Source organism: Cercospora kikuchii (assembly GCF_019650295.1).
Source record: "Cercospora kikuchii DNA, contig_00003, whole genome shotgun sequence".
In the NCBI taxonomy this organism is placed as follows: Eukaryota; Fungi; Ascomycota; class Dothideomycetes; order Mycosphaerellales; family Mycosphaerellaceae; genus Cercospora; species Cercospora kikuchii.
In genome coordinates, this window is record NW_025408584.1 from 2,062,230 (window position 1) to 2,077,231 (window position 15,002).

General features: G+C 53.2%; 3 protein-coding genes across 3 annotated transcripts; 1 reads left to right on the forward strand and 2 right to left on the reverse strand.

The window, feature by feature from the left end:
* Window positions 1-1,009: 1,009 nt before the first annotated feature.
* Window positions 1,010-1,708, reverse strand: CKM354_000520700 (uncharacterized protein; the record flags this gene model as incomplete). The annotated part of the gene is made up of 1 exon (XM_044800474.1): window positions 1,010-1,708. One exon carries the CDS (start codon window positions 1,706-1,708, stop codon window positions 1,010-1,012), a length of 699 nt encoding a protein of 232 aa, XP_044656409.1.
* Window positions 1,709-3,000: 1,292 nt separating this feature from the next.
* On the reverse strand, window positions 3,001-7,533 carry CKM354_000520800 (uncharacterized protein; the record flags this gene model as incomplete). Its single annotated transcript, XM_044800475.1, has 1 exon — window positions 3,001-7,533. One exon carries the CDS (start codon window positions 7,531-7,533, stop codon window positions 3,001-3,003), a length of 4,533 nt encoding a protein of 1,510 aa, XP_044656410.1.
* A 3,951-nt stretch (window positions 7,534-11,484) lies between these two features.
* On the forward strand, window positions 11,485-14,307 carry CKM354_000520900 (uncharacterized protein; the record flags this gene model as incomplete). Its single annotated transcript, XM_044800476.1, has 1 exon — window positions 11,485-14,307. One exon carries the CDS (start codon window positions 11,485-11,487, stop codon window positions 14,305-14,307), a length of 2,823 nt encoding a protein of 940 aa, XP_044656411.1.
* Between the last annotated feature and the right edge of the window lie 695 nt (window positions 14,308-15,002).

Sequence of the window (15,002 nt, forward strand, 5' to 3'; positions counted from 1 at the left end):
CTGGCAAGCCCTTACTCGCACTAGCGCCTTTTGGATGCAAAGTACTGGTCACAAAGGTGAACGTCCGCCCCGATCGGCAGATGCAGCGATTAGGGATCGGTCAAAAGCAATTTGACGGTGGGAGAATTCATATGATCGATATTTGTGCTGTGGAAGAAACTGTACCGGGGGGGAGCGACTGGTCTTACTACAGCTTCTACAACACATCGTCCCAGCAGCTCCGTAGCGGCCACATACACGTACCAATATTTTCACACAAGATTCTGTAGATCGAAAAGTGGCAAACACTTGTCATTTTCGCATGCGTTGAGACCACTGGGTGTCCATATGCGTCAATACATCAACACAGCGAACATAGATAGCGCTCGCCAAGGCCAAACCATCAACGAGCTCACAGGACCGTTGCGTCTCGAGTCCGAGTGGCTTTGACCAATAGTGGCAATCAAAGTGTGTGAAAGACAGAGAATGGAAGCAGACGCCGCCCTTCCCTTACCAGATATTCCTCTAATACAGATTTCTCTTACACCGGGTCCGGGAAACTTCCAACAAGAGTAGCTAGGATAGTATTCAGATCTCTGAGAACGGAAGCAAAGGTTTCTGATTCACTTATGCGGCTAGCCAATATCACTGTTAATATGGCAACCTCAAAGCGTAGTAGAAAGGGCATTTCATTCAGACCTTGACCAATAGTGGCAAGCAGCATGTGTTCAGCTCGGAGAATGCACACAAAGGTTGTGGTTCGTTCGTATCACTAGCCTATAGCACGAGGATCCCGCAAATCCTTTCTGCTCTGGATTCAGAAGGTGTGGGCGAGGAGTGGCAGGCAGATTGTATTCAGCCTGGAGAGTTAAAGTAAAGCCCTGATTCACTTACTCATTTAGCAAGCCAACAACACCGACAAAATGTATTAAGCTCAGAAGGTGTCAGCAGAGCTTTTTAATTCAGACATGAACAAAGCGTGGCCAGCAAAATGTATGACGCTCAGAGAGTCGAAGCAAAAGTATCTCATTCACTCTTCCCGCTTCCCAATGATGCCGAGACCGCGCAGCGTACCTATGGCAGCTTGCATAGTGTTGGCCTGGTAGGGATTCTCCGGCCAGTAGAAGCCCATGTGTCTCATCACCACCTTCGTTACTGCTTCACTATCCGAGTCGAGTTCGACTGCCCCAATGATGGCCTCGATCGAAGTGGCCTTAGCTTTTCTGCCCTCCCATGATGCCCAGAATTCCATTGCGGCAATGCTTCCTGGACGTACGCCGAGAACATACAGGAAAGGCGTCAATTCGGTGGCGTCACAGTAGTATGTCTGGTACGAGTTCATGTTCATTCCAAATTCGTACCAGATCTTGTACTCGTCTTCCACTTTGTTAGTTGATGTGATGAGGTGAAGCGCCGAGCGCTGATTCCACATACCGTGAGGGAAACCTTGTCTTGCCCATCCTTTCCCCAATATGGCAGACAAAAACCCGTCACCTGTTCGCGCGATGCAGATGTTGTTTATAGGCATTGGGTCGCCTGGTGCCACATCGGGCGGAGTGTACTTGACAGTGACGGCCATTCTTAGCAACTCTGGCTTGCGGAATTGGTATTTCACCCCGTTGTCGAATGCGATAGTACCAGTGCGGATGTCGACGTTCTGGACTTGTGCGTGATGTGTATCGTCGATCAATGGCGCGGGCCACACTCCGTTTCCGTTAGTGAGAGCCATTTGGGGTGGCAGGCGATTCGATGGTGGTGAAGGAAGGCAGACGCGCGAGTGAAGACGGGTCGAGGGCGTGGTGAAATTGTGGTGGTGTCCTGTCACTGAATCGAATTCTGCTATCAGTCAAGTCAGTGATCGAGGTGGATGGGCGATTGGGACGCAGAGCAAAAGAAGTGCTCGAGATTTGATCCCTGCAACGCTGCACTTCGACAAACGCTGCAACGCCGTGACCACTTGACGCAAGCCCTGCAGCATTGCTCATTCTAGCTGTTTTCCAGCCATCAGATCTATTCATTAAATAAAGTGCTATCGGAACACGCTACCGCGCGCGCTCTTTCTCTCTTACTCAACATTTGAATGGTGGCATTTCGAAGTCATGCCAGGAGCGAGCCCACTTCGATCTCACACTCGACGCATGTACTTGATTTTGTGGTTGATTGGGGGTCAAGAAGGACGATCTGAAATTACCTTCGACGTTCTGCTCCTGCTTCACCTCCGCACATCAAGTTGCCCATTGGTATCAACTCTTTGTATGATTCAAGTGCAGGTGAGCCAGTGAAGGCAAGATCAGGTAGCGTCTCGGTCGCTACGGCCATCGTCCTTCTTCAAGCAAACACCTGATGGAATAAAACCGTCACATCAAGCAGTCCTTCGTCTTGTCTGTGCTGCACCAGACTCGATCCTCATCTTTCTTGGATACCCCCAGTGCCTCTACGCCTTTGCGCCGACGATCTCCATGTATGCAACCACCACGAGTATCTGCTCTACTCCAGCATCTTCTACAAGCTTTCGGACCTCGCGAATGCTTCCATCGTTGGACGACTGCTGGCGCACACGTGTAGCCCATGCTTCCACGAGTGGCGTCGCCGTCGAGTGTCATGCAATTAGTGAGCCCAAGATATCCGTCCGTTGTTCCAAGCTCCTCCTGCGTTATTTTGATCGATCGTATCTGTGGTCGGCGCTTATGGTTGACTTCTGCAGAGGTGCGAAGATGCGAAGGTGGGCGATTCGAGTGCGTTCGTACGTTTGTCGGAGAGTGCTGGGACGGCGCTGCGGACGGGGTTATGTGAAGCTCCACAGGTCCAATCAGAACGGGTCTTTAGCTATCGCTGCATTTCGTCACCTTAGCTTTGCTGCACATCCGAGAGACTCAGTGAGCTCAGCTATTCCTGCGCAACGTATTCGAGACCTTGCGACTGTCATCGAGCGATTCATCCTGTCCCTTTCGTTGCAGCAGCAGAAGCGTCCTAGAACTGTCTTAGAACACAACGCGTGCATTTATCTATCTCCTCATTGGTCTATTCATTACGGTCTTCGTCTATCTCATGGATCATATCATTTTTATGCTCTCTCAACATCTCCTCCGCCGGACCCTGCTCCAAGATCTTGCCCTTCCCAAGCACAATGCAATAGTCCGCGTTCCTCACGGCCTCCAAGCGATGGGCAATTGTAATCACAGTAGACTCCTTCATCTCTTCATGCATGACTTGTTGAATCTGCATCGCAGTATCGCGGTCGATTGATGCAGTGGCTTCGTCGAGAATGATAATGGCGCTGCGTCGAAGCACAGCCCTGGCTAGACCGACCAGTTGACGCTGACCTTGGCTGAGGTTCTTGCCGCCAGCTTCGATGTTCGTGTCAAGGTTCCAGCCCTGCTTGGCGCAGACGCGGTCCAGCACGAGTTTGCACTCTTCGTCAGTGTGCTGATTGACAGGGTCGAGGTTCATACGCATAGTCCCAGGAAATAGAACAGGATCCTGTGCCAGGAATGTGATCCGAGTACGAAGTAGCTGCTTGTCGACTTCAGCAAGGTCAATCTCATCGATGGAAATTTGGCCAACTTCGGGTAGGATCGTAGCAAGCAGAGAAAGCGCCAGAGTACTCTTGCCCGATCCTGTGCGTCCAATGATTGCAGTCTTCGACCCTCCTTTGATGGTGATTGATATGCTCGCCAAAGCTGGGTCCAGATGCGGCGCATATTTGATGAGCACGTCCTTGAAGACGATATCGCCTTTGAACGATGGCCACCAGGCTGGCGGGCTGATAGAACCCTTCGGTTCCTGCTCCAGGTGCAGCAGCTCGACAACTCGCTCGACAGACACGAATTCCATCTGGAGTTGTCCGTATTGTCGGCAGAGCCCGTTCGTAGTCATAACGAACCGCTGCGCAGACAGTAGAGCGAATGCAGTGAGGCCCGGGGACAGATCCGTTGCGAGTGCAAGAACAAAGAGCATAAATGTTGCTAAGGAAGTCAATATGTCGTATCTGTACATGAGCCAGGCTTGTGTGGACCAGTAGAAGTGGTCCATCTTTTGGAAGGTGTCGACAACGAGAATGACACGGTTTTGAAAACGTGTCTGAGCGGCAAATGCACGAACAGTGGCCAGTCCGTTCAGAAGTTCTCCGAAGTTCGACATGAGCGGCGTCAACGACACCATTTCGAGGCGACGCAAATTCTGCGACGTTGGGATGAAGCGTCGGTATATGAGCACAAACAGTACTGCCAAAATCAAAGTGAAGACGAGGAAGGCCGGCGTTATCGATGCGATGACCACCACGGAAGAGATCCAGCTGATAAGCATCCAGGAGATTGCAGAGAACTGTACGCTGATCCCGCCGTCGATGACACCGATGTCAGAAGTCATTCGGTTCATCAGTCGTCCGACTGGCGTTGTGTCGTAGAAGCGGAAAGTAGCGTAAGCGACCTTCTGCATGACATCGCGAAACATGTTCTTGGCCGCAACGTAAACAATCACCATGAGCGATGCTTGAGAAGCAACGTACGATAGTGACTGACCAATTGCAAGTAGTGCAAAGCCAATCAGCCAAGGCTTGATGTTGGTCTCCGGGGGCGGCAGGCCGTCGAAAATATCAGAAGTATGGTATCCGACGTCTGCTGTGTACACGAACATTTCAGCCTTGGCTTCAGTGCCGTATGCTTCTGCCCATGATTTTATGAACCATGTTTCTAGCAGTGCAAAGCAGCGATAAGTGGCGAGAATGCAGATAGTCAGTGCCCACAGCCAGAGATTTCCAGCTTTGATGTACTCCCAGTAGACAGAAGCTTTGACACCGCCATGCTCCCGGTGCTCATCTTCGATAAACTTTTCTGGTATGGCGGCTTCGGTAGCCTTTCTCGCTCGCTCTTGCTCCTCTGTCAGATCGCTTTGCTCCTCGTATGTGGCAGGCTGTGCGAAATCGGCTGCATCGTGATCCATTACTGACGCTTTCCCATGCTCAATTTCCAGGAGCTGATCTGCAATGCCGAGGACAAGATCTGTGCGATGTGTGACAAGCACGATTGTGCGTCCCTTGATCAGCGGTCCATTGAAGCACTGCCGCACGATCAATTCCGCCGTCTGCTGATCCAGTGCTGCGAGTGGATCGTCCAGCAACAAGATCTTAGTCTTGCTGTAGATCGCTCTGGCAAGTGCGACTCTAGCCCTCTGTCCTCCAGACAGACCTATACCGTTCTCTCCAATCATTGACAAATCTCCAGCCTTGAACTCTGCGAGGTCAGGAGTCAGAGCACAAGCATCAAGCACAGCTCGGTACCGGTCATCTTCATAAGGTGCGGAGAAAAGAATGTTGTCTCGTATACTCATGCTTTGTAGCCACGGTGTCTGGGCGCAATATCCGATCGGCTCTGGTGGACGGATAAGTTGACCTTCGTGCAGGTCTAGCTCGCCTAACAGTGCTTGTAGAAGAGCTGTCTTGCCAGAAGCTACCTCTCCAAAGACGACGGTCATGCCTTCGGGAAATGAAATGTTGATCTCTTTGAGCACTGCTCCAGTAGCACCCGGCCACGCAAAGGACGCATGATCCAATGCCAGCTGATCTCCAATTAGTGCTTCTGTTGCCATCTCCTGCAAGTCTGGCTCTGCCATGAAATCTTCAATGCGCTGCACTGCAACCCAGGCATTGATAAGTGCAACGATCAGGCCAGGGAGATCGCGCAGCTGGCTGGTCATCATGCTGAAGAGTTGGATGGAGGGGAACGCAATATCCACGGTCAAAGGCTTGCCAGCGATAACAGTGTACGTGAAGAAGGCGACAACTGGTACCAGATCGTATGATATGGTGTTCACAAAACTGATGAGCACATTCCAAGCATTGGCGATGACGCGCAGCATGAGCTCCTTGTGGCGAGCAGTCAATGCCTGGTCAAGCCAAGTGTCTTGCCATCCGTACCACCGCAAGTGCCTGATGGCCTCGACGAATTGAGATACAATCTGCAGTTTGGCGTCTGTCGCAAATCGTCGTTTCTTTTCATAATGAACCAGAATACGGGCAAGGAGGGCATTCATGATTTGTGCCAAGATGACCAGACCGACGGCCATCATGGATGCCCAGCCCAGATAATTGACCACAAGAGTGACAGAAAGAATGATCGCCACCGGCTTTCGAAGAAGCATGTCGAATTCCCAGAACCTTTGAGCCACTTCGTAAACATCATTGCGCATGAGATTGAGGATCCTGCCCATCGATGCAGGCTCCTTCACCGGCTGCGACGCCTTCTTCTTTTGCAGCAGACTGCGAAGCGGCTTCATGAGATTGCCCCACCACCTTCCTCTGGGCTTTGGAGTTATCTCGTCATTTGCATGTCCGTTCACTGTGCCATTCTGTACTGATTCCTTCTTCTCCTCCGGTTTGAATGCCATCTTTCTTCCCAGCGTCTTCTCATACAGCATGGTGATCATTTCGCCACGCGATCTTTCGTAGCACCTCCGCCCATACCACAGGCGCAGAACATCGAACTGTGCAGACAGCAACCTAGCCACCAAGGACAAGCCAGCGTATGTCAACGCCACTCGCTTCGGGCGTTCTGGGTGTTGCATTGAGCTCAGGATCAATTGCAAGAAGAATGGATTCGCATAGTCCAGAAATTGATCGACAAAGCCGAGGACAGAGACAATGATGAGGTCGATGCCGTTCGCATTCAGCAGTCGGCGGATGACCGTGCCTCGCAGAAGCCTGAAGTTCTCGTGCAAACGGGCGTGCTGGAACTCGTACGGCAGACTCCAAACATCTTCGTGTTCCATTTGGCGTTTGCCGCCGACGTCTAGCATGGGTGCCAGCCATCGTACCGTCGCGAAAAGCCAGATATTGAGCTTCTCTTCCGCGCTGCGCAACGTTGACGTCGGCGATGTAAATGGCTGGCTGATGTCCTTCGATGGGAGAAGCGGATCTCGGAATGGCATAAGTACGAGGACCACGAATGCGAGGGCGTCAAGTGCGACTCCAGAGGCCAGGAATGGTGCACGATCGTTTGTTCTCAGGGCGTTCTCAAGCAAGATTGATTCCGAGATGAGGTTGGTTGTCAGTATCGTGAAGACCGCGAACGGTACTGTTCGAGGCCGAAACACGCAGATTTGAAGAGCTGCGATCATCCATGGCAGAGCTTGAAGTGCAGCAAGCTGAGCGTTGCTGTTGTTGAATCGTGATCCGCCACGCAGCAGCACCGCCACTGCATCCGCTAGACGGACGGCCAGGCCAGCGACACTCAGGCTCAAAAGCGTAGTTGAGGCCCAAGTCCATTGCCGTCCCTTTACGAGTTCTGTCTCTATCTCCAGCGCAGCACTTTCTTCGATAAATGGACTCAGCCATCTTGGTCGCTGGAAACCGTAGGACGTGAAGACCAGCTTCAGAGTCTGTCCAAGCAGGATCACGGCCGCGACAAGCACAGGCACAGCCGCCACAACAGGTATGAAGCATTGCTCGAATCTCGCATCTTCCACTCTCCAGACATTCTTGAAGCAGATGTCATTACTGTAATGTCCGAAAGCCCTTGCCTGGGACGTCGCCACATTGGCCAGAACTTGTTGAGACATGGCGGCCACTGTCTGCGTCGAGCATCTCCAGTATCCGAATTCTCTAGTGTATCATTATGGAAGTTGTGGGCCACGCTGTTGCCTGATGTGGTATGAAAAGTAAGTTGCGCGAAGGAAGCGTCGTAGGATTCGAGATGCAGTCGGCTTCACCGCGTGTTTCGCGCGTCCGCGGGCCCACATTGATCGGCCCGAGGGCTGCCAAGAGTGGTTGAGTTTGGTGCTGAAGATATAAGTCGTGTATGCGCGATCATTATGGGAGACTTCAGCAGTCTGAAAGTCAGCGCACTGTTGAGCGCGTTGCCAAATTATTGGGGTATTAATTGAAGAGGTCGATGCGATCGAAACTCGATCAGATTTCGAGCTGTCAATGCCACGCAGCAGCCCCGTTTACGATAGATAGCTCGATCGAATCGAATGTTTGTCCTCAAATTCGAAGAGGATCTTCGCTGTGAGAATCACACGAAGTGCGTTTACTGCGATGCCAACGGGGTCTTTAATGCCCTAGTCTCTGTATCTCATCGTGATCATTCCGCGCAAGATGCCGCCGTCCATGAACAAGTCTGCAGAGCACCTGCTAGCAGTGCAATCCGTCCTGATCGTTCAAAAGTGAAGCTATACGTGTAGACGTTTGTAACCATCACGTCCCTGAGTAGGCGCAGGCTTGGCATCAAGCTGTTTACTTCCGCCGCACTTTGCTTGCTCCCCTGACTGCGACAACGACACGCACACACATAGCTGTAAGTTACGACCCTATCGCAACAACGACATACCTGCTAACGTGCTTCTCAGCACGCTTTACGCACACGACGCTTCTGTAAGTCCATCCCCAGCCGCGAGCACCAAACTCAATTTCTCAGAGCGGCGACAGGCTCGCGGAGGCCCAGCCGACGTGAGCACTGTTCGGACCACTGTTTCTGCTTGCTTAGCGACTTCGGTGCCGCTTCAATGATGGATCGAACAATTCAAGCTCGTGACAATCAATCAGAGAACTAACTCGCACTTGTTAGCAGTAACCCACCACCACCACCTCCACCGCCGCCGAACGAGTAAGTAATTTCAGTTATCCGCATTGCTCAGCAGAAAGAGAAGGATCAAGCCAGCAGATGTCGCGATGCCGTGACAACGAACATGACCTGGACCTGGAGGCAACAGCAAGAACTCCGACCTCACCGGAACTGGACCTCAACGGACTCAAAAGGTTTTCGACTTGACTGCGCCGCCTGCGCCAACGCGTGCAATGACCTCTGTCAAGCTGTTAATCCCTCGCGGCGGAGTCATTCGTCGAGCTCACCGCCTTCTCTGAAATTGCGAGCACCACGGTCGGCACCGGAGCTCCAGATGGTGCAGTCTACATTCCAGTCAACCACTCGAAGCAGAGTCTTACCTTGCTGCTTTCTCTGCGGTGGCAACTGTGCAGAGGCAAGGAACCTCCAAGCTCTGTCCACATATGGCCCGAATGACATTTCGAGCGACTGGAAATAGGTCGGAAAGTGCTACCGCCGAAGTCCAGGCCACTGAAAACCTCCGTTGAATGATCCATCTGGCCGCCAACGCATGCTGAGATGGTCCCGATCGACAAACAGGGGAGCGGAGAGACACCGGCCCAGCCTGGCACGGCTGAACGGGCTTGCAAAGCCCCGTTTGCAACTCTCGGTCTGCATAACAGTCATCAATGGCATCAATCAGCCCCCTGGGTCAGGTTCGAAGTTTCCTGCTGACTGTAGTGACACTCTGCTGGCTTCTGGGTGTTGAGACCCTTCTTCTGCTCAACTCTCGTTGCTCTGCAATTTGGTAGCATGCTGTGCCCACCAATGCTGACCCATATGATAGTGTGTGTAATCACACAACATGAAGTTCTCTGCGCCGGCTGCGGCACCATGCTGGCCTCGAGGCCTGGCGCCACCGGCGCTTGTCAGTACCGGGGAGGAAACTCCCTCGAACACGAGCGCTGGGGCGCCGAACACTGCCCTTCGGGGCGCGCCCATAGGTCTCGGCGGTCCCCGCACCGCATTTTGTCGTGGGTGTGGTGCCCCCACTGCGCGCCGCCACCGCCTCCGCCGACCCCACCTCCGCCGACCCCACCTCCGCCACCACCGCCGACGCCGACCGGGCCTCGCAACTGGGGTGCCCAGTGGCGCTGGCGACCCGCCGTCCGCTGGCACCCTGCTGTCAGGCAGCTGTGGGAGAGACAGTGGTATGTACCCTCATTTCACTTTATACTTAATCACTGTAGCACTTCCATCCGTCGAGCAAGCAAGCATCTCCGCATTCCACGGACCATGAGAGGCAACGAACCGAGGATCAGAGCCATTGGAGAAAGAGACAGCGACACGGAAGCAGCACCCTCGATCGAGTATCTCCACGGTCCGAGGCCATGCAGAGGCAATGATGGAAGACCTGAAGAACCAGTTGAAGAATCAGACTCCTAGAGCAGATCATATCCGTCGATTGTTTCCGAATGCAGAAGACTTGCAGCGGCAATGGACAAAAGACTTGCTTCATCAAGCAAAGACGAAGTTTTCTGGAGACAGGCATCAGCTCCTGGGCAGCTCCAATCGAGGAAGTGCACTTGACGCCATCGATCGTGCAACCAGTCCCGTGGCCAGAACTTCAATGCCTGCAGAGAGCCATCTCGATGAGGAACGTCTCCGGAAGCCAGACAAGCTTCGACCACACCAGACTTCTCCACTGCTGAGCCGTGGCTCCTGGCTTCGAGCCGACAGCAGGCCACTCAAGGGTACGACAGCGTTCCAATGCCTGATTTCCATGCAACAGAGACGCCTGTTTCGAGCCTGGTGCACATTACGTACCACCATCTGACTGCTTCATCGCTCGACTCATCCACTCTCTTCGGAGCCATCGTTTGTCCAAGGGGTCCCTCAATGGGCCGGCCGGAGTCCTGGGAAGGCATTGATGGCAGTGCAAGTAAGGCCAAGCTACCACTATCTCTTACTGCTGGCTCTCAGAATTGACGACTGCCAAAAGCCAACAATGGGGGCCAAGGCATGTCACGAAGCAATACTGGCTCCTTGCAAGCAGCCTCAATTCCAGCACATAATCTTCGCCATGCTATGATCCGACACTGGTTCCACTCTTTGGTGCTTGTCACGGCCAATGATCTGCAGCAAGCCATGGTCGCGAGTCACAATCGATATTCGGAAGCACAGCCAGCCGCCGCATTGACTCGGACCCGGCTGAATGTCTCTCGCCGGTCTCTCGAGCTCTGCATGCATCTCTGAGCCAACTGGTGAAGAGAATCGATGGCGATGGTCGGCAATCGTTCGGAGACAGCCTTATAGTTAAGCAAGCAGAAGCCGGCCTACCTCGGTCTTCTCTGCTTTGCTCATACTCCTCGCCGCTCTGCTACTCCATCGGCCGACATTGTCGCATCACATGAGGCCCATACGAATCTTTGCAGCTACGTTCGAATGTCGCCAATCCATGGCATGTCGTATGCTTAGTCTCTATCGGCAAATGTTCTCGGCAGACCACAGATCGTATCAGCAGGCGAATAAGCTACGATGAGACACCGCAGAGCTTCAAGAGGGCACTGAAAGAGCGTACTATTCTTCTCGAAAGGCGTCGTCTTCAGGTCTCGCCATCCGGACATTCCAGATCCGCGAAAAGCTTCATCGAGCTCGACGCCTCGCCGACCGGCATACTTTCTCCCTCCTCTCTGCTCGGCTCTGGACTGGAATGGACACAGCCGACCTCCCGGCATGGATTCTTGATGGATACTGTTTCTGGTCGAAGATGCTTGCTTGCTCGAATCCTCCTTCCCACTCCACGCGAGAAAACACGCTAGCTGCCTTGGCACGAAGCTTAAATCGCGCGACACGTCTTCCATTCACTTGCCCCGCTTTGAAAGTTCAACCGACTGACTTGACATGTTCTGCAGAGTACTTACCCTTCCCCTCCTTCACCAACACTTGCACTTCCACCTCCCTCGCCATGTCGTCGCGCCCGAGCCTCTTCTCTGCCCAGCCGGACGCACAGCGCGCGCACTTCAGCGATCTCGACGACAGCGGCGATGAGCGGAAGAAGAAGCGAATCAAAAAAGCTCCCGCCGCCACCGCACCTCCACCACCGAAACCCGCTCGCCGCAAGACAGCTTCGCTCGTAGGGCAGCGAAGATTACAGTCCGCCCGCCGCCCGCGCCAGCTCCTCGACGAGACCGATGACGAAGACGAGAGGCCTGAGGACCTGCTGCCCGACTATCTCAAAAAGCGGCGCAATGACATGGCCACCCAGCACAAAGACGGCGGCGACATGGGCCTACGATTGCCTCCGAAACACGACGAAACTGACACTGCTCCAGATGAGCGTCTCGAGGCCAAACCGAGCCTGCCGGGCGTCACGCCTCCCCGGCCATTCGAAAAAATCAGGCTCGGCAAACAGAGTCACATCCCCGCTTCGATCGCTCAATACTTAAAACCATACCAGATCGACGGAGTGAAGTGGCTCTACAAAAAATTCGAAAATCAAGAAGGCGCGCTTCTCGGCGACGATATGGGTCTCGGAAAGACCATACAGGTCATTTCCTTTCTCACAGCCGCCTTCGGCAAAACCGGAGACGAACGAGACAGCAAGAGAATGAGAAAATTTCGAAAAAAATTCCCGGGAGCGTGGTACCCACGCGTGCTCATTGTGTGCCCGGGCACACTCATTGAAAACTGGAGGGCAGAGTTCGACCGCTGGGGCTACTGGCTCATCTACACATACCACGGCAACGAGAAGGAAGCAGCACTGGCAGCAGCAGAAGCCGGGATGCTGGAGATAATGATCACAACATACGACACGTACAAGCGGGATGAGAGCGCCATCAACTGCGTGCCATGGGACTGTGTGATCGCAGACGAGTGCCACACCATCAAAGAGCGCACGTCACAAAACACCAAAGCGATGAGCAACATCAACGCCCTCTGCCGTATTGGACTGAGCGGCACCGCAATACAAAACAAGTACGAAGAGCTGTGGACACTTCTGAACTGGGCAAACCCTGGCTGCGTCAGCTCGATCGGAAACTGGAAGAGCACGATATGCGTACCACTGAAGATGGGCCAAAGCCACGATGCGACCCTATCACAGCTCGCCAAGGCTCGACGAATAGCAACACAGCTCTCGCAAAACCTCCTTCCCAACTTCTTCAAGCGCCGCACAAAGGCCTTGATCGCACACCAGCTGCCCAAAAAGAGCGACCGCGTTGTATTCTGCCCTCTTACCGAAACACAAGTCACCGCCTACCAGAACTTCACCGACTCCGAGCTTGTGCATGCCATTCGCGACGCCTCTGAACCATGTTTTTGCGGCTCAGGCAAGAAGCAAGGCTGGTGCTGCAGAAAGTACATTGAAGGATTCGGCGAGTGGCAACACCATGTCTTCCCAGCGCTCGTCACATTGCAGAAACTCGCGAATCACGTTGCATTGATGGTACCAAAGGCCGAGTCTGACGCTGAGCGACTCGAAAAGGACTTGGAGAAGCTCAAGATTGCACTTCCGGACAGTTGGGAGGAATGGTACAAAAACAGAGAAAATCTGGCGTACCTGGCAAAGCCTGAGTTTTGTGGAAAGTGGAACGTCCTGAAGAAGTTGATGAAACTATGGTATGAGAACGGCGACAAGGTTCTCATCTTCTCTCACTCGGTCAGACTGCTTCGGATGCTGGATCTGTTGCTGAAGTTCAAGACCGACTACAACCTCTGCTTCTTGAACGGCACCATGTCCTACGCAGAACGACAAAAGGCAGTAGATGATTTCAACTCCGACCCAAGCCAGTTCGCATTCCTCATCTCAACCAAGGCTGGAGGCGTCGGACTGAATATTACAAGCGCGAACAAGGTCGTTGTCGTTGACCCGAACTGGAACCCCGCGTACGACCTTCAAGCCCAAGACAGAGCATACCGTATCGGTCAGACCCGCGATGTCGAAGTCTTCCGCCTTGTCTCTGCTGGTACCGTGGAGGAGATTGTATACGCCCGCCAGATCTACAAGCAGCAACAAGCCGCCATCGGATACAATGCTTCCATCGAGCGTCGCTACTTCAAAGGCGTCCAGGATCAGAAAGACCAGAAAGGCGAGATCTTCGGCCTAGCAAACCTCTTCGCACCTAATCAGACCAACGTTGTTCTCCGAGACATCGTTAACAAAACAAACATCGCAGAAAGCAGGGCAGGCGTTGAAGTTGCTGGGCTAGACCTTGAAGCCAGCCAAGAAGATGAGGGAGACGAACTCAACCCAGACCAAGAAGACGCCGCGATTCACGCCCTCGCCGCCGAGATCATTGACGAACCAGGCCGAAAGCGCAAACTTGCGCAAGAGACGGCGAAGAAGCGTGACCCCGTACAAGCGATTCTGGCTTCGGCTGGCGTTGCGTATACCCATGAAAACGCGGAGGTCATTGGCACGAGTAAGATCGAGACGAAGTTGTCGAGCAGAGCACAGAAAGGCGCGGATGACCCAGACTACATCAACGAATTCGCTTTCGCTCGCTCCCAGCATTCACAGACTACGGGGTCGGCGGATAGAGATACGAGAAATGACAGAGTCTACGAGGCAAATGGAGATGGCGAGCTGGACACAAGTGAGGAGGTCAAAGTGAAGTATCGGTTCCAGCCGCCGGAGGAAGTGAGACTGCGTCAGTTTTGCAGCATGGCGGCTCAGTTCGGATATGAAGATGTTGCGGAGTTTGCGCTGGTGGTGGAGGGCTGGACGCAGCAGCAGAGACGAGACTGCCTGGAGACTTTCTACAGGCAGAGAAAAAGTTTAGTTGTTTAGTGTTTTTTGAGCGAGCATGTGATACCCCTCAGTGGAAACCCTCAGTTGGGTGAACGAATGAATGATAATGATGTCGAATTGTGCTCTTCTCTTCCGTTTCTCCGGCGATATGGCGCTTTGGAAGGCACTGGGTGTGGAAATGGGCGCGAAATCGTGGGTCGCTGTTGAATGGAGACATCGAGAAGCACACCTCAGTTGAACAAGTGAATTCACAGCTACGGCGTTATGTAGGGCAACTCACCTAGCTTTCTCTGGATCCGAGGACCTTTGGAAGGCAATGATGGTGGAAATATGTGCGGAAACGGTGATTTAGCATAGGCGGAGAGGTGCATGAAGTCTGGACATGATGATATATAGCACGGCAGATTCCATGTGTCGCTCTGCTGGATTGCTAAGGTCGGAGCCAATCAACGTGGAAATGAACAGAAATCAGTCGTTCTTGATTGGTTGAGACGTCTGAATAGATACTCGACCTAGCACCTGGGTTATGGCTGTTTTCATGGGCTACTCTGATAACGGAGAGTCTGCAGAGCCAACGGGCGTCCACGGTGTCAAGGACTTGTTATGCTGAGTGATCAGAGATGTGCGAGACAGTCCTGTCTTAGTCGTTTGCTGCATGGCTATTCGACGATTTTCTCTGGTTTGAGGTGACTCTGAGAGGCAACGTGGGTGGAGATAGAGCAGACCCCCCTTGA